The sequence below is a fragment of the Lithobates pipiens genome, unplaced genomic scaffold (genome assembly GCF_037356315.1).
Source record: "Lithobates pipiens isolate NorthernLeopardFrog02 unplaced genomic scaffold, aLitPip1_a1.2 Scaffold_19, whole genome shotgun sequence".
NCBI classification, from domain to species: domain Eukaryota; kingdom Metazoa; phylum Chordata; class Amphibia; order Anura; family Ranidae; genus Lithobates; species Lithobates pipiens.
This window is the reverse complement of record NW_027507764.1, coordinates 439,504,255-439,524,502: the sequence shown is the minus strand read 5'-3', so window position 1 is coordinate 439,524,502 and position 20,248 is coordinate 439,504,255. Positions and strand designations below refer to the sequence as shown.

The window sequence follows — 20,248 nt, the reverse complement described above, 5'->3', positions numbered from 1 at the left end:
TACTCCACAGCCACAGACAGGCAAACACATCCTAGATGTAATCTAAAGCAGTCAATCTCTCTGCTTGCTGTTTGTAGGTGACTGAGCAGACAACATCAAGGTTTATTTATAGGCCCCATGCTTCCAGTGACATGAAACTCCATAAAGTCTGCAAGCAAAGCCCGCTGACTTCACAGTGCAGGTGTCGTCAGCTGCCTATTATCACCAGCATTGTTTAAATAACTTGATTTTCATAAAGTGCACCGAACACCGCTGTGCCATTCTGTTCTGCCATTCCTCACGTCCCCTTTTTTGCTGTCAATAAAACTTTGCAGGAAATACAATAATTCAAGGGACCTTTTCATGAAGCCTTCACTGCTGCATGTGTTAAAAAAGAAACTCAGTGGGTCATATATTTCATTACATTTCTCTAGATGTCAGAGAAAAGAAAACACATTTGTATCAGTTCAATCACTGAACCATCAATGATTGAAGTTACCGTTACTGTAGGAGAGCTGCTGTTGGTTGCCTTTGTTCTTTCGTCTTTAACGCTGTCAAGTTAAAGTTCTCCGATGTTACGTACTTTAGCACAACCAAGTGGTGACAAATGAGTATAACTTTGAATCCCATAAGCTATTATGCTCTTATTCAACAATATAATGAAAACAGATTAACTGCTATTACCATACTAGTGGTAATAATTCCTTTGATTGCCAAGAGGGTACTTATATATGGAACATAATGTTGCCAAAAAAGAAAACAAAAGAATAAGTGATTTAACTTTGTTAATTGGAATGGCTGTGATAGCGTTCCCTGCTCCAATGTTTTTTTTTATACCCTGCAAGGTGGAGGAGTCTTTCAGACTCCTTATGAAGGTCAGAAACACAACTGTCAGATTTTTTTGACAAAGAAATACCGCCATATTTCACTGTTCATAAAGGCATAAAATACATTAATTTCATAGTGTGTTGAGCAGAACTGAATTAATATGAAACGGATTGAATTTTCTCAGCTTGCATTAATCATATTAATCATCTTTTGCTTTTTTTTTTTTTGAATGTTCATTTGATCAACTTTAGGACAAAGATTTCCTATAACACAAATCCTAAACACTTCTGCTTATTTTTATGCTATCAGCACAAAAGCCTATTTCAGTTTTGTAAATAAGTCTCTCCAAAAGGAGAGAGGACCAGATTAAATTCCATTTTAGTAAATGCCCACCTTCTGGATGCTTAAATCCTCACTTGGTCTTTGCTGCACAAGAATACTTACCCATGAACGGGATCATTTCAGCCCGTGGGCCTAGGGAACACAAAGCTGGTAGCTGTGATCAGCAGATAAAGCACCAAAGAAAAGACCTCATTAAAGAACTAACATGGAGAGTTTAGCCAGTACTCCCAGAAAATGTATGTACATAAGCCTATATTAAACAGATAGCAATGCCTGAAATCCCCTGACTCATTTTATATTCCAGTAAAAACATTTCATTCCTGGTACAGTTAGTTATCAAAAGGAATTAAATATTCCCTTGTATATTGAATATCCATGTCAAGGCAGGATTCCTAAACAGCTGATACAGACTCAATAACAGTGGCAGGACCACAAAAGCAGTAATAAACCCAAAAATAAAAATGTATTAAATTGCAGCTCACCAAACCTCTAAGATACTGTATGTGCTAACTCAAATCTCTCACCATTTGATTCTTTATGTGCAACACCTCCAGATACGGACATATTCTTTCCCAGCTGTATAAACTATTAGGCCAGCCATATATGGTTTTAATATTGGCCAGTTCAGTAGGAACTGGGTTTAATACCACTTTAAAGGGCATGCCTACTGCCCTATTAAATTATCTGCTTGTAGCTATAGTTGTTATTTCTCCTTTTGAAATTTGTCTACATTATGTTCAACTATGCTTTTTCAAAAACCACATATCAATGGATTACAGGCAGATCTAAACAAATTGTATTTCAATCATGAAAAGAAATGTCTTCGGTGACTTTAGAGACAATTAACTCTAATCTCAAGGTTGGCACGGCAAATGAAAAACACAGTATTTTATAACTAAAATATTAATGTAACACATATCTACCAATGTGACAACTCTGCCAAGTGCTACAAGAATTGCCATACCTAAGCCTAAGTGAGAACATCTGTCAACTGCTTTGCTGCAAACAGCCTCATTTTGATCCAATAGGAAAATTAACGGTGTTCTATACACCTGCACTTAATCGGCATCAATATTATTGATCTACTACAATGTCTCTCAAACTTAAACTTTTGCAGAAATAAGGAAGAGTGTCCTCAAGCTGTTTTATGTAGGGAATATTGTATCAATGAAATCCTTAAACTTAATAAGCTAAATGGCATTTTAACAAGACATCCTCAGCATGTAATCATGCCTAAGGAAATTGTCAATGGCAAGACAGAAAGTTTCAAAAACACAAGTTTCAATGATAGAAAAGTATGGTTATTGGAGGCAGAATCAATATATAAGACAATGGTTAAAAAAAACGAAATACCCATTGGTAGTCGGGGAGGTATTGGAGGGACGATTTTCCTGAAAGAACGTGCGTACTTCTGATTTGATTTTCTTGAAAACTATCACATTGTTGAGCATGGACTAATTGAGCCACCATGGAGAAGGCTTTGTTAAAGGACACATTTACAGCTTTTTTTGGAGTACAAGAAACTATGGACTGTTTATGTTGCTTATGCTGATGAGAAGCTATTTTGTTTTCCTTGCTTTTGTTTTTAAAATCAGCTGTACGTTACAGTCTTGGCTGGCTGGTGAACCCGTGTTGCCCCATTTCACAATATCTACAAGAGAATGTCCAATGTTACAAGTGTCAGAATGACAATGGACATTTTATACTGGTACATAAAGTATACTAACCCACACCTGAACGCAAAATTTTTAATCTGTGGACCCACATAAGAAATTTGTCAGAAAGGCTATACAAAGACAAGTAACAATACTCTTATTAAAAAAAAATAAAAAGAACATTCTTGCCGACACTGACACACCCATCCCATGGCCCTTCTTAATAGTCCCATTAAAATCATGCCCACTTTCCAAGCTGTCCAACCCAGATCACACCCACTTTCTGGGCTGTCCCACCCCTAGACAAGCAGGACCCACTAACCCACAGCTGCAATCCCCCATGAGTTGATTATACCCAGTACCTAACAAAAAGGTGATGCTGTTTTCTTGGGACACGGAATAGGAAATGGCATCATCGGGCCACAGCACCTAGATGTGGGACTGTCCTGGCAAATACAGGACAGTTGGAATGAGGCAGTAATAAAAATAGCTCTGTGTTCAAAATAAATCATAGAGGAACATACACTGTGCATGAAAATCACTACATAACAACATAGTCTAAAGTGGTGGTATGATGCTAGCTAGCTACCAACAACCATTGTCTTATAATATAAAAGAGGACTTCTGCGCAACTACACAACCAAAAGAAAATATATATATGGAAATGCTGCCAAATCTAAAGTGATCACCACTCACATGAAACTCAAAAAGAAAAACTAACTACATCCAAATGTATATCACTTAGCGCATAACCTCCGTGATCCCATGACCATTAAATTAATTAAATAAATTACTGTAAATAATAAAAGCTAATAAAGTGCTTGAACAATAAAGTGCATTAACAGCAATGCACATAATAATCAAATACAATATCTGTTTGTATAAAGTGCATGCCTAGTGATGACACTGTGATGCATTCAACATAGTCCAGTGTTATTTAAAGTTCATGAAGTGCACTCACTGTGGAAATAATAAGGTGCTACCAATTGTGCAAAATACAAATAAAGTGCAGCAAATTGTCCAAAGTCCAAAGGTCTGTGTCCATTCACTCCCAATTCCTGTGATTAAAGTGTTTGTGAATCCTATAAAGTGCTCTCAGTGCCCTTACCTCATGGGCTTGGGAAAAGCGCTCTTATAAAGATCTCATCCCCACATCCGTGATTATAGGTCAATCCAGCAATACAGGTTGGGTTGGGAAACGAATGGTCACTCAAACTCCATAGTAGTATTCACATGTAAAATAAATGGGCCTCCGATAGTGCATTACCCAAATAATGTACACTTTATTAACCTCCCTGACAGTACGATTATTTCAGATTTTAGGTGCTAAAAGCGGTACAATTATTTTTCATTAAAATTTGACGTTTTATATTGTAGTCCTGTAATTCTTAGGAATAACTCATTTAAATCTGTCCAAACAAGAGTCTAGTAGACATCCCGGGTATAATAAAGTTTGAAAAATGAAATCATAAATTATAATATAATAAATAACTATAAATAATTATACCAAATAATAATATAACAATAATAAAAATTATTCAATAATGTAATCAAATCAAAAACACTGAAATTTGCTCAGTTGCAGAATTGTCACTGTCATTACTTTTCAATATTTGATGACGGATCTCCTCACAAATCGCCATCGCTCAATTCTGCGAGTGATTCCAATTTATTATCGCTGTTTTCTAGCTGGTCTAAAATAATTTTTGATGTAAAGGGACAGTTTTGGTTCCTATGGACAATCTCCAGTTTCCAGGCATAAAGAACAGTTTTTATAATATAAAACTGCATGCAGGACACTGGACAGAACACTAGGGACAAAGGGGATGTGAAATTATTACATACAGCAATGTAATCTGTAAGATTACATTATACTGTATGTATACTGTGTGTTTCACTTTTTGAATTTGGCGCCGATCTCCGTCCCCGTGCATCGCACCGCTCGCAGGGAACGGAGATTGGCTCCGTGATGAATCGAGCGGAGGACGAGCCGCTCGTACAGCGCGGGGACATCGCTGGATCCAAGGGAGAAGGTAAGTAAACCTCCTCCTGCATACAGCGATGCGGTCCCGAGTCTGGCTCAGGGTTACCGCTTTTGGTATAAAACTTCCACCCCGAGCCAGACTCGGGAATACCGCCAGGGGGGTTAAATAAAAAATGGCTGCTTACATGTCAGTAGCTAAAAATAGGCCAAAGTGTAAAGGCATTCCACGCCACTTCTGACGTTACTTCCGGTCATGCACTTTAACCCCCCTAGCGGTAATCCCGAGTCTGGCTCGGGTTAGGAATTTACTGATAGGAGCGGTAACCCCGAGCCAGACTCGGGATCGCTTCGCTGGATGCAGGGGAGGACACAGTGAGACTTACTTACCTTTTCCCTTGGATCCAGCGATGTCCTCTGCGCTGTGTGAGCGAGCCGTCCTCCGCTCGATTCACAGTGCCAAATGCCACTGAGCTCCGTTCTCTGCGACGTTACGGCGCATGGGAGCGGAAAACGGCGGCAAATTCAAAAAAGTAAAAGTACACAAAACACACACAGCACTGTAATCTTACAGATTACAGTGCTGTATTACAAAATGACATACACCCTTTGTCCCTAGTGGTCTGTGCAGTGCCCTGCATGCACTTTTATATTATAAATACATTTTTTTCTGCCTGGAATTTGGAGATTGCCCATAGCAACCAAAAAGTGTCCCTTTTTCAGTGTTTTATGGATTTGATTACATTATTGAATATTTTTTATTATTCTTTATTATATTATAAACTTTATCATACCCGGGATGTCTGCTAGACTCTGGTTTGAACATATTTAAGAGAGTTATTCCTAAGAATTGGACTGCAATATAAGACGCCAAATTTCCATGCAAAATAATTGTACCGCTTTCAGCACCTAAATCCAGACTGAATCATACCGCCAGGGAGGTTAACCACTTCCCAACCGGCGCACGCCGATGTACGTCGGCAGAATGGCACAGGCAGGCATATTGGCATACAAGTACGTCCAATTTTAAATGCCGCCCTGCCACCCCTGTGAGTCCGGTTGTGGGTCCCGCGGAGTCGATCGCAGCGGGAATACCCACGATTGTCTCACAGGGCGGCTGAACGAGGAGATGCCGTTGTAAACAGCATCTCCCCGTTCTGCCTAGCAACAAGTGACGCTGATCTCTGCTCCATGTGATTGGAGCAGAGATCAGTGTTCACTAAAACAAAGCCCACCCCCCCCCCCATAGTTAGTAACACGCCACTAGGAACACTTAACCCCTACACTGCCACCCCCTGGTTAACCCCTTCACTGGCAGTGTCATTTACACAGGAATCAGTGCATTTGTATAGCAGTGATTGCTGTATAAATGACAATGGTCCCAAAAATGTGTCAAAAATGTCCGATGTGTCCGCCATAATGTCGCAGTCACAATAAAAATCGCTGATCGCCGCCATTACAAGTAAAAAAATATATTAATAAAAATGCCATAAAACTATTCCCTTTTTTGTAAACGCTATAATTTTTGCGCAAACCAATCAATAATCGCTTATTGCGATTTTTTTTACCAAAAATATGTAGAAGAATACGTATCGGCCCAAACTGAGGGAAAAAATGTTTTTTTATATATTTTTGGGGGATATTTATTATAATAAAAAGTAAAAAATAATGCGTTTTATTCAAAATTGTCGCTCTATTTTTGTTTATAGCGCAAAAAATAAAAACCGCAGAGGTGATCAAATACCACCAAGAGAAATCTCTATTTGTGGGAAAAAAAGGACGTCAATTTTGTTTGTGAGCCACGTCGCACGACCGCACAATTATCAGTTAAAGCGGTGCCGAATCGCAAAAAGTGGTCTGGTCTTAAGCAAGCAAAATGGTCCGGTCTGAAAGTGGTTAAATAACACTCTATATCACTGGACTATGTTGAATGCAGATTGAATGCATCACAGTGTCATCACTAGGAGTGCACTTTATACAGATATTGTATTTGATTATTATATGCACTGCTGTTAATGCACTTCATTGTTCAAGCACTTTATTAGCTTTTATTATTTACAGTAATTTATTTAATCAATTTGATGGTCATGGGATCACGGAGGTTATGCGCTAAGTCATATACATTTGGATGTAGTTAGTTTTTCTTTTTGAGTTTCATGTGAGTGGTGATCACTTTAGATTTGGCAGCATTTCCATATATATATTTTCTTTTGGTTGTGTAGTTGCGCAGAAGTCCTCTTTTATATTATAAGACAATGGTTGTTGGTAGCTAGCTAGCATCATACCACCACTTTAGACTATGTTGTTATGTAGTGATTTTCATGCACAGTGTATGTTCCTCTATGATTTATTTTGAACACAGAGCTATTTTAATTACTGCCTCATTCCAACTGTCCTGTATTTGCCAGGACAGTCCCACATCTAGGTGCTGTGGCCCGATGATGCCATTTCCTATTCCGTGTCCCAAGAAAACAGCATCACCTTTTTGTTAGGTACTGGGTATAATTAACTCATGGGGGATTGCAGCTGTGGGTTAGTGGGTCCTGCTTGTCTAGGGGTGGGACAGCCCAGAAAGTGGGTGTGATCTGGGTTGGACAGCTTGGAAAGTGGGCATGATTTTAATGGGACTATTAAGAAGGGCCATGGGATGGGAGTGTCAGTGTCGGCAAGAATGTTCTTTTTATTTTTTTTTAATAAGAGTATTGTTACTTGTCTTTGTATAGCCTTTCTGACAATTTTCTTATGTGGGTCCACAGATAAAAAAATTTGCGTTCAGATGTGGGTTAGTATACTTTATGTACCAGTATAAAATGTCCATTGTCATTTTGACACTTGTAACATTGGACATTCTCTTGTAGATATTGTGAAATGGGGCAACACGGGTTCACCAGCCAGCCAAGACTGTAACGTACAGCTGATTTTAAAAACAAAAGCAAGGAAAACAAAATAGCTTCTCATCAGCATAAGCAACATAAACAGTCCATAGTTTCTTGTACTCCAAAAAAAGCTGTAAATGTGTCCTTTAACAAAGCCTTCTCCATGGTGGCTCAATTAGTCCATGCTCAACAATGTGATCGTTTTCAAGAAAATCAAATCAGAAGTACGCACGTTCTTTCAGGAAAATCGTCCCTCGAATACCTCCCCGACTACCAATTGAGCAGCCCATAAGGTTATTATTAGGGGAAGACTTCTCCAAATAGCAGCACGAATCCGATATAAAATTGATATGGCAAGAATAGTATTGAATGTGAATCTTACCACCCAGGTGGAAAAAGTTATCCATTGGTTGCGTCATAAATTGTAATGGGAGGCAAACCCACCACCTTGATTCTGCGTGTACACTCACCGACCTTGCCTAAACTGAGATTGGATAATGGGCACCCAACTCAAAACCCTGAGTTGATCGTAAAAGCATTTGGCAACTTTAGATGCTAAACCAGAGAAGTTTCAGCAGGATAGGACGTATGCATTTTTTCATGGTCTTTTCCTACCCTCTTTGACACAGGCTCACATGGAGCTCATGGATAAAGAATTTTCGGAAACGGAAATTTATCTAGTCATAAAAAATGTACATCTTTCTAAGGCTCTGGGCCCAGATGGTTTTTCAGGCATTTACTATAGGATGTACCATGAGATCCAGACTCCTCACCTCTGTTAATTTTTCAATGAACTCAGGCAAGGAATCCACCTTCCAGCGCACAAAAATGGGGAGTATTTACATGTTATACCAAAACCAGAAAAGGACCATGGGGATTGCGCAAAATATTGATCTCTTTCTTCGATAAACTTCGACCTTAAAATAATGTCCAAAATACTAGCAGAAAAACTAAACTCATTCCTTAGCCAGTATATCCATCCTGATCAGGCAGAATTTGTTCCCAGCCTCTGGGCATCCCACCAAAGCAGGAGAGTGATAGCCTTCAATTTGCTGTCCTGGGACTATCTGTTCCATGTCCTGTCTCAATATGGCTTTGGACCACGATTTTTGTTAAGTGTTATACAGTTCACCAACTGCATTCTTAATGGTAAAGGGTTACTCTTCGAACTCTCTAGATATTCATAGAGATACTTTACAGACATGCTCTCTGTCCCTGTTGTTATTTGTCCTGGCACTAGAACCACTTGCCATTAAAATATGCATCAGCATAGATATTAAGGGGATTAAGTGCTGAAAAGAGGGAACATAAATGTGCCCTCTCTGCACATGACATCCTGCTGTTAATTTCACCCCCTTTTTACCTCTCTTCCAAACCTTTTTGCTATATTCCAACATTTCTTGATAATTTCCGGTCCTAAAATAAATCATGATAAGTTTCAGGCGATAAAAATATATTTAGAAAATATAGTAGTGCCCCTATATTTAGAAAATATAGTAGTGCACACCCTTTATTCCAGAAATGATCCTGCCCTATACAAACACTTCGCTGCCAATATGGGTAGATGGCAACTTCACCCTCCGTCATGGTTTGGCTGACTGCACTCTCTGAAGATGAATATCCTTTCAAGGATATTATACTTGTTCCGTACCCTCCCAGTGGCACTGGTTCAACCTGACTTGGCAGCTTTCCAAAAAAAGGTATTTTCATTTATCCGGGATGACAAGAGACAAAGGGGGAACAAACGCCCATTATCTACTTAATCTAATTAAATACTTTTATGCCACACAGCTGGCTCAGCTGATCAGATTTCATTCTCACCAGCCCTTCCCCCTATGAATGAAAGCAAAATCATACGCTTGCAAGTTGGGACCAATTTCCCATGTTATGTGGTTACCGGCAAAGGAACAGCCCCCAATTTTGTGCCCTTTCCCTTTTAGTTTCACTGGGAATCTGGGACAGACTCTCTAGAATTCACAAATTTAAATCTGCTCATAGTCCTTTGGCTCCTCTGCTCCGGAGAGTTCCCCCCGAGCCTGTTACCCCAGACTTTTGATTGGTGGACCAATAAAGATTTTCTACGTATAGCTGATCTTTGTGATCATAAAGGTATTTTAACAAAACAAGCCTTACTGGAGAAACAACAGCTCCCAACATCAGAACATTTCTTGAGTACATTATCTCGTATATCTGATATTGTTACTATGACATCTATAGAATATCTATGCCACAAATACGACAAAATCTGAAGTCACATAGCAGAGATTTATGGTATCCTAACTTTTAACTCAACTAAATTGGGCTATATGGAAAAATGGGAGCAGGATATCAACGAGACTCTCGAGCTTGATGAATGGCGTTCGTCAGCTCAAGTTGCCTCAAGGTCTCTTATTAACGCCTCAATTATTGAGGCAAACTACAAAGTGCAATTATAATGGTACATGGTTCTGCTAAGGCTGGCCGCCTGTGTCCCTAGATCTTCTCCGCTATACTTCAGAGGCTGTGGTCAGGCAGGCACCACAGTGTTCCACATACTGTGGCAGTGTCCCAGTGTTTTTGGATAACAGTATATAATTTCATCTTTTCCCTCACACAAATTAATCTGATTAAATCCCCTAAACAGGCATTACTAGGCAGAGTGGTAGAGGAGGCCCTCGAGACATCAGAAGAGACTCATCACTTATATACAGTACTTGTGTCTGCAAAAATTATCATTGCTAAGTCCTGGAAATTTGCGGTCATACCTTTTGATCGGCTTAAGCACAAACTCTCCTGGATTATGATAAATGAGAAGTTAACAGCTATCTTAACCTCCCTGGTGGTATGATTACGTCAGATTTTTGTTGTTCAAAACTGTACATTGTTTTGCATGGAAATTTGGCGTTTTATAGTGTAGGTCTGTAATTCTTCGGAATAACACACTTAAATCTGTCCAAACAAGAGTCTAGTAGATATCCCGGATATGATAACGTTTAAAACACTAAATTATAAATTATAATATAATAAATAACTAATAATTATAACAAATGTAGCACTAACCCCCGGAGGAACTGCTGGTTAGATTTACCTTCTTTTCTCTTCACTTCACGTCTAGGGGTGTCCCATGGTAGATGGCGCAGTAACTTGAGAGACTGACAACAGATCCACTTAAATGCATTTTATTTGCAAACCGTAGACAATGAACAGTCTCTTAAAATGGGATAAGAGGGTTGGAAAGGAAGTTCATGTACTCTCAGTTTTAAAGTCATGTATTGAAGAACTTGTTTACTTTGACTGCATCCAGAGAATAGCCATTCGCAACTGGATGTTCACTGAAGTTGGACAGTCCTTCTCTCACAAGGCCTAGCAGCCAACAAGGTGCTCACTCAGAAACAAGTCTCTGCCACCGACGTTGTAGAACACGTAGGAAACTAAACTTGAAGAACACTCATAGGATACCTGGATCTTTCAACCAGCTTGGCGATATCCACGAGACTGGATTCTCTTGGGTACTCCAGCTCCTCCAGGCTCTTACTAAGAAACCAACCCATATGTGGCCTTCTTCTGAAGAGTCCTCCCCTGGATAGCATGAAGTTACTGTGTCTCTCCCAAACCGGAGACTGCACCCAAACACCTCAGAATCCTCCTTTAGTTTCCTTGCTCGAGCTAGCCAGCCCCGAGACAGCAAGATCAGGTGGATCCGCACCCCAGGCCATAGCCTTCCTGGGGGCTGGTCAGGAGTACTAGAACCATGAAGTCAGTACAACATTCTGGACCGGAAACCCCGAACCACATGACGTCTGCATCTTAAATACCCTCTCCCAGAAAGCACAGCAAGAGCGCCACTCCCACTGGGCAGGCTCCGAGAGAGTAACTTAAGCACCTAAGCAGACCATAGTTCCATACCTACCAGAAGAGACAGTGCCCCCTGTGGCCAGGCTGAACATCTCATAGTCCAGTCAGACTGATGCTGAAGTCCAAATTTAGACAATTGTACCCAAACCAAACTGCAGTTTAGGTATAACTAACTTAAAACTTATAACGCGTACTCTTCAGGAGCCGCCGCTACACAAATAATAATATAATAATAATAAAATGTATTCAATAATGTAATCAAATCAAAAACACTGAAATTTGTTTTGTTTTAGAATTGTCGCTGTCGTTACTTTCAGTGTTTGGTGACGAATTTCCCTACAAATCACTATCGCTCAATTCTGCAAGTGTTTCTAATTTATTATCACTGTTTTCTAGCTGGTCTAAACTCACTTTTGACGTAAAGGGACACTTTTTGTTTGCCATGTACAATCTCAAGTTTCCAGGCAGAAAGAACAGTATATATAATATAAAACTGCATGAAGGGCACTGGACAAAGCATTAGGGACAAAAGGGATGTGAAATAATTTGATACAGTAATGTAATCTGTAAGATTACAGTGTACTGTAGGTATTGTGTTTTTTACTTTAGTTAAATTACTTTATTTAATTTTTAGAATTTTTTGAATTTAGCGCCGTGCTCCGTCCCTGTGCATAGCGACACTCACAGGAAATTGATCCTGGCACTGTGATAGATGGAGCAGAGGACACAGCTCACACATACAGTGGGGAGACATCACAGGATTGTGGGAACAAGGTAAGTAACTTTGCCTGGATCCTGCAATGCGATCCCGAGTGTGGTTCGGGGGTTACCGCTTTTGGTACTGAAAATTCACCTTGAGCCACACTCAGGAATACTGTCAGGGAGGTTAAGTGACAAAATTAAGCTGTTTTAAAAAGGTGTGGGAATTATCTGACTACTGATCCCAGGACTTTGCCCACTTAAATTGACTATTAGACAGTGAAGATCGGATCCTGGCACTTTCTTGCTCCTCTTCCCCTTCTTCCCCCCTTTCTTTCTAGGCCATCTAGCCCCTTTTCTCTATTTGTAGCTATATTCATTTCTATTGTTAACTAAGGGAATAGGCTAATTTTGGTGGTTTACATAATGCGATTGCGCCCCCCCCCCCCCCCCCCAGGGAGGCTGACCGTCATTGAGTCTTTGTCATTGGCCTTCAGACTGGGAGCAGGTCTCAAAATGTTACAAAAATAGGGAAATGTACCCCTGATACTTGAATGAGACCATTGGTGTTGAATATATAATTTATTACGTCTAACCAGACTATTGGTATACTCCTCTCACTCCTAGAGTTAACAATATCTAGGTACTCTCCTCTATCGGTCATGTTCATTATATTCTTAGTGTTTTTCTTGTACTGTACATATATTTTGTACAGTGGAGAATTTGCTTCCTTGTCAATTCTTCTGTCTTCAGATTTCTATTTACCTGTTTATCTTTCACTTATGTTGTCAAATTTTCAATAAAAACAATTGAAAGAGAAGTTGTCTAGCAGTGACCACAGCACAGAACTGGCAAAAACCAGTGGGACCCAGGTACACCCATCAACTGTCTGGAGAAGTCTGACCAGAAGTGGTCTTCATGGAAGAACTGCAGCCAAAAGGCCATACTTCCATCATGGAAACAAAGCTAAGCGATTCAACTATGCAAGAAAACACAGAAACAGGGGTGCAGAAAGATTGCAGCAGGTGCTCTGGACCTATGAGTCAAAATGATATATTTGATAATTGAAATATTTGGCTATAGCAGGAGGCAGTTTGTTCGCGAACGGGCTAGAGAGTGGTACAATAATGGGTGTCTACAGGTAACAGTAAAGCATGTGGTGGAGGTTCCTTGAAAGTTTGGGGCTGCATTTCTGCAAATGTAGTTCGAGATTTGGTCAGGGCCAATGGTGTCCTCAGTGCTGAGAAATACAGCCAAAATGTATCCATCATGCCACACCATTAGTGAGGCATATGATTGGCTTCAAATTGATTCTGCAACAGGAAAACAACCCCAAACATAAGCAATTGTCATCAAGAACTGTCTTCAGTGTAAAAAAGAACAAGGAGTGATGGTTTGGCTCCCACAAAGACCTGATCTCAACATCATCGAGACTGGGATTACATAAAGACACAGAAGGATCCGAGGCAGCCTACATCCACAGAAGATCTGTGGTTAGTTCTCCAAGATGTTTGGAAAAACCTACCTGCCAAGTTCATTCAAAAACTGTGTGCAAGTCTACCTAGAAGAATTGATGCTGTTCTGATCCCAAAGGGTGGTCACACCAATTATTAATTTGATTTGGATCTCTTCTGTTCATTTATTTTCCATTTTGTTAATCAATAAAAACACACTATTTCTGTTTCTGAAAGTATTCTTACTGCATTTTTTCACACTTGCCTAAGACTTTTACACACTAGCGTATTTAAAATGTAGACCTCAACTGATACAATATTATATAGCTCTCAGTCAGAGCTAACAAGGGACACCTCTGGATTTTCCATTTAGGACAGACAATGAGAGAACAACAACAATTTCCGTGCGGTACATAGTCAGTAAAACAATACTTAATCATTAAACATAATAGCTCTTTAGCTGATATTGCTGCACCATATAAAGGTCATCATTTTACAGATATTTACAGGTATTGTGTTACACTACATTGTCAGTTTTTAGTAGATCTACACATAGAACCGAAAATCACATACAAACACTAACTGTATATAAATCTTTCTGTACATTGGGGCTGAGTGGTGTATACTACATGGTAATTTGCAGATACTAGTCATTGTGCACAGACAGGCAAAATTAAACAAATATGCACACCTAGGCACTATCCTCCAGTTTACTCCATACGGTATCACTATTTTACTTTTAGATAATAAATGTGTTTTGTTAATATACAAGGATTTATTTCTGTTATGCTTTCACAAATATGCCAAGTGGAGACCCATGTAGTATTCATATGGTCTTACTAAATATTTAGAAACAGAATTTAAAAAAATCGAAATTCTGAGTGTTTAAACGGCTGTTTTGCTAATAAGGTATTTCCAATAGCAAACTGCTATGTGCTATAACAAGATCTGACTACTTGTTTAGGGAAAATGGAGACAATCCACATGGCAAGAAATCTATGCATTTATTCCACACTGCAAATTGGTGCTTGAACATGCACGTAATGTTGTACTATGATCAAATAACCTATAAATAATTGTGTTTTGATATAATTTAGAATAACATCCTTCATCACCACATGGTAATACAACGATCACAAATGATAAATAGCTGACTATTTCCTTTCACACAAATACTTGGAGTGTGTTTACACTGGGTCTTTCCAAATGGAAGATTATGAATCAAAAGCCAAGAATAACTAGATTTTTGGACCCAGTCTTCAAGTATGGATAATAAGTATGCACCAGACGGCCTTTTAAGAGAATGTTGCCACATTCAAATTTTCTGTCCCATAACACCACGTTCACATTCTGAGCCAGAGAGCAACACATGTTTTCTCTGGGGCTGTAATTTGTTATGGAGTTGGAACCTAACAGTATAGCCTGTGGCAAATTGTAAGCACAAAGTTGACATCCAGGGTCTTAAACGGGTATTGTAGATTGTGAATTTGTCTTCTGAAAATGTTTGTTTATCATTTTAACCAAAGCAAAAGAAGTGTGAAATTTACAGTGTTGAGCCCAATATATTAGTATTCAAATATATTGGGCTATTGAAATGCCTCCTAGACATTTTCTTACTGATTGCTCAGATGCACATTGAGACTGCTCTTCCTGATCCTCCCCATCTTTACGGTTTAGCTACTTTAATTCCTTCCATATCTATGAAACACCCATACCGCACTGCTTCATCTTGATGGCATTACAGGTTCTTACAGTAATTAGCACAAAATACAAAAGACAGGATTCCAAAGCAAGAAAATAGCTCTTGGTGTATAACTCTTATGTCTTAAAGGCCAACTACTTTAGCACTATAACAACACCTAACACTAAAAAAGTCTACTGCTGCCCTGAGAAATCATTATGTAGTCTGACTCTACAAGGAAATATTGTCTGGAAGCATTGTAATTACAACCTTAAGAAATTAATACGGTGACATTTCCCACTATCCTCTGTTCCTGATGCATGCATTTGTGTTTAAAAAATGATCCCCTATTGAGTATCAGTGAACAAACACCAATGAATACTTATCTATCCTACTCCTGCTAAATGCACACGTGTCTGAAACCAAAACTGGACCTGGGAAATGTGCTGAAGCTGGTACAACCCAGCTCAATGGCATCGGCAAACTGATGGGGTTGTGATTGATAGAGACAAAAATGATTGATATACAAAGAGAAGTTCATTGTTAGACACATTCCCATATGATATATAAACACAATTAAAGAACTAAAATATTTTTTTCCATTTTGGATTGAGTAAGGGAGGGTTATAACCCGTGTCAGTTTTATCTGTCATCTGTTCTCGCATTGGGGAGATTCACCTTCACATCCTGCCCCTTAGCCAATACAGAAAGTTAGAGGAAATTCCTCTACAACTCCTCTATAACTGGTTTCCACCATGGTCACCTGAACTAGTTTCCCCATTGGAAGATTACCCCTCTATTCCAGTTCTGGTGACAACCCCAAATTTGGCATTTTCTTTTACTTTACTTTCACTTTCAATGATAATGATAAACATGCCATATAGAGAGGGTAAATCTCCCTAACAGGGCACAGGCACCAATAGAAAAGAGGTGTTTTAATCCCTCTCCACTCTGCCCAAAACTAAACAAAAAAATTTTGTTTTTATCTTCTTTTTTTTAACATTGTATAAATAAAGTCTATATTTTATTCTATTGGTTGCTGTCTCCTTGCTGTGCTGCTATAGTCTTATTTTTTATAGGTAACTTATTTATAGGTAATTTTTTATAGGTATACTCTAGTTGATACCTATTGGGACAAGGCTTTTTTTCTACATGTTCTTCATATATTATTATTATTATTATTATTATTATTAATAATTCAGGTACTTATATAGTGCTGTCAATTTACGCAGCACTTTACATATATATTATACATTCAGATCAGTCCCTACCCTCAAGGAGCTTACAGTCTAAGGTCCCTAACTCACATTCATACATATACATACTAGGGCCAATTTAGACAGGATCCAATTAACAAACCAGCATGTCTTTGGAGTGTGGGAGGAAACCGAAGTGCCTGGAGGAAACCCACGCAGGCACAGGGAGAACATGCAAACTCCAGGCATTTTTTGCTTTGTTACACACACATTATACAAGTTACTTATACTTACCATAATGACAGTAAGGGAAATGGTCAGTCGGGAAACACCGCCAAAATAGGCTGCTGAACCAATGGCTGCAAAAAGGCCAGGATCAATCCATTTTCCATACTCCTCACTTTGGACTCCAAACATGTACACCATAATAAGACCAACAATTCTCCCAAGAAGAGCACCAGTGTAGCTGTAGAGAAATATCATGAAAATTGATTGTGCTAATTGAGGGGTCAGTTACGACTTGCATATTAGGAGACTGGAGAAAGAATAAAGTACTGCAAACAGAAGTGCAGTAATATCTTATATATTTAGTTGTTAATATTTACATTAATTCAATAATAAAAGAAGCTTATTGGAAAACGATGTTATATCATCAGGGCTGTATTAAGTGTAATGGCATGTACAGGCATGAACTTGGGGCAGCAGGGCAGCAACAAGACTCACAATGTCCAATTTCTGATAAATTTCTACTGGAAATGTATAGATAATCTCAGCAAGAGAACAATAGTGGGGAAAGAGTGCAAAGAATATAGAGAGAAAATCATAAGACTTTCTGAAGTTTATAAAACATGAAACTACCTCTCCTTTCTCTTGTTTATTGACCTTTACAGTTGAAATGTAGCAGAACCTATACTACCAGTGACAATGTGTTTGTGCGGTTGTTTTTTACTAATAATCTAATGACAGGAAGGATGGAGCATGTATGGCAGAGTGTGCCTTGGCATGGTGTATACACGTGGGCCAGAGTGTCAGAACAATATTATCACTTTAGGCTATAAAATAAAGGCTTATTTCTAATGAATATCACATAAATAACTAGTTGCTTACAGCATGGGTACAACAAGCCCAGTGGAAACTGCGGCTCCAGCAGTCCAACAGGAGATAAGAAAGTAAAATATCAGAGTCGTAACAAGAGCTAGAAGTCCAAACTTCAGGTGAGTTCCTCGCTGGTACAGAAGCATGATACTATGTTTCCCATTTCCAACCAGCAGAGCAGCAGCTAAAAGCAAAATGCAGGTGATTAGAATTTAAAAAAAAAAATTATTTTTTTGGCAGTATACATTTGTGTGAAAAAGTATTTGCCCTTCCTGATTTTTTTTTTTTGCATATTTGTCACACTTATGATTCAGATGATCAAACAAATTTTAATATTACACAACGATAACCCGAGTAAATCCAAGATGCAGTTTTTAAATTATTATTTAATTTATTAAGGGAAAAAAGCTGTTCAACCTGCCTGGCCCTATGTGAAAAAGTAATTGCCCCCTCCCATGCTGAATCATGAATGAACTGTGATTAACCACAATTTTTCTGAAAGTTGAGTTAAATTTCACTTGCCACACCCATGCCCGATTACTGCCAGACCTGTTGAATCAAGAAATCACATAAATAGAAGCTGTCTGACAAAGTGAAGCATGCTAACAGATACAAAAGCAACACATCATACCATAATCTAAAAAAATTCAAGAACTGGTTAGAAACAAAGTAATGTACATGTATCGGTCTAGGACGGGTTTCAAAGCCATTTCTAAGGCTTTGGAACTCCATTGAATCATGGGGAGAGCCATTATCCACAAATAGAGATAACTTGGAACAGCTGTGTACCTTCTTAAGAATGGCCGGCCTACAAAAATTACTCCAAGAGAATGACGACGACTCATCCAAGAGGTCATAAAAGAACCCAGAACAACATATAAAGAACTGCAGGCCTCACTTGCTTCAGTTAAGATCAATGTTCATAATTCAACAATAAGAAAGAGACTGGGCAAAAATGGCATCCATGGGAGAGTTCCAAGGCCAAAGCCACTGCTGACCAAAAAGAACACAAAGGCTCATCTCACATTTACCAAAAAACATCTTTATTATCCCCAAGACTTTTAGGTACATATTTGGACTTTGGACTGATGAGACAAAAAATTTACTTTTTCGAAGGTGTGTGTCCTGTTACATCTGGCATAAAATGAATACAGCATTTCATAACAAGAACATCATACCAACAGTCAGACATGGTGGTGGTAGTGTGATGGTCTGGGGCTGCTTTGCAGCTTCAGGACCTGGAGGACTTACCATAATTGTTGGAACCATGAATTCTGAGCTCTACCAGAAAATCCTAAAGGAGAATGTCCAGCCATCACTTTGTGACTTCAAGCTCAAGTGCACTTGGGTTATGCAGCAGGACAATGATCCAAAACATAAGTCCACCTCCAAATGCTTCAAACAAAGCAAAATTTTGGTTTTGGAGCGGCCTAGTCAAAGCCCGAATCCAATTGAGATGCTGTATCATGACCTTACACAGGCCAGTCATGCTGGAAAACCCTACAATGTGGCTGAATTAAAACAATTCTGCAAAGAAGAGTGGGCCAAAATTGCTCCACAGCCATGTGAAAGACTAATTGGCAGTTAATATGATTGCAGTTGTTGCCGCCAAGGGTGGCACAACCAGTTATTAGGTTTAGGGGGCAATTACTTTTTCACATAAAGCCAGGCAGGTTTGGACAGCTTTTTTGCCTTAATAAATGAAACTATCATTTAAAAACTGCATTTTGTATTTACTCAGGTTATCTTTGTGTAATAATAAAAATTGTTTGATGATCTGAATCATTAAGTGTTACAAATATGTAAAAAATAAAAAAATCTGAAAGGGGGCAAATACTTTTTCACACAACTGTACATACACTGATGATTATATATTAGTTTATTGTAGTCAAACATAAAAATATATTATATCTGTTAAATGTCATAGATGACAAGGCTTTGCAAATAGCTAAAATGGGGGGGGGGGAGAGAAATAGGCTTGGCGCTATACCCTTTAAAAATTGAGATTTGGAACTTAGATACACAATTAGCAAAGAATTTCCAGCGTGCTGGGTAGTGAAGTAGAATGAGAATATGTGTTGCCGACTGATATAAATGTGCCTGTCAGCAAGTATCAACAAACATAAAGGGTATAGCACCAAGCCTATTTCTCTCCCCCCCCCCCCATTTTATCTCACTGTTCCTACCCTTATTGGGTTGGAATTAAAATAGGGGCCGCTCTTACCTGTACCACAATCCATAGCGCGACCTAAACCCCCTTGCTTTGCAAATAGCTACTGTGCTTTGTGACACGTTATAGGAAAATTGTCATAAAATAATAAGTTAAAGTTAAAGCGGGAGTCCGCCGGGACTCCGCGTTTTTTTTTTTTTTAAAGTCAGCAGCTACAAATACTGCAGATGCTGACTTTTAAAATAGTGACACTTACCTGTCCAGCGCGCCCGCGATGTCGGCACCCGAAGTCGATCTCTCGATCGTCTCTCGAGTGCTGCCGCCGCCATCTTGGGTATGGGAATCAGGAAGTGGAGCCTTTCGGCTTTATTTCCTGGTTTCCTACTGCGCATGCGCGAGTCGCGCTGCGCAATGAGGATGGACCCGCTGCCTCTGGGATCTGTGTGTTTCCCAGCAGG

At 39.1% G+C, this 20,248-nt stretch overlaps 1 protein-coding gene across 3 annotated transcripts in view; it reads right to left on the bottom strand.

Annotated features, from left to right (window-relative positions):
- The window catches only part of LOC143997184 (chloride channel protein C-like), a 253,086-nt gene that overhangs the window by 122,850 nt on the left and 109,988 nt on the right, over window positions 1-20,248 (bottom strand). For all 3 annotated transcript variants that reach the window (XM_077492665.1, XM_077492666.1, XM_077492667.1), the window contains 2 exons: window positions 17,633-17,804; window positions 16,820-16,991 (listed from right to left, as the gene is read on the bottom strand). In XM_077492665.1, the coding sequence (XP_077348791.1) occupies window positions 16,820-16,991; window positions 17,633-17,804 (344 nt within the window). The remainder of the gene's footprint in view (window positions 1-16,819; window positions 16,992-17,632; window positions 17,805-20,248) is intronic.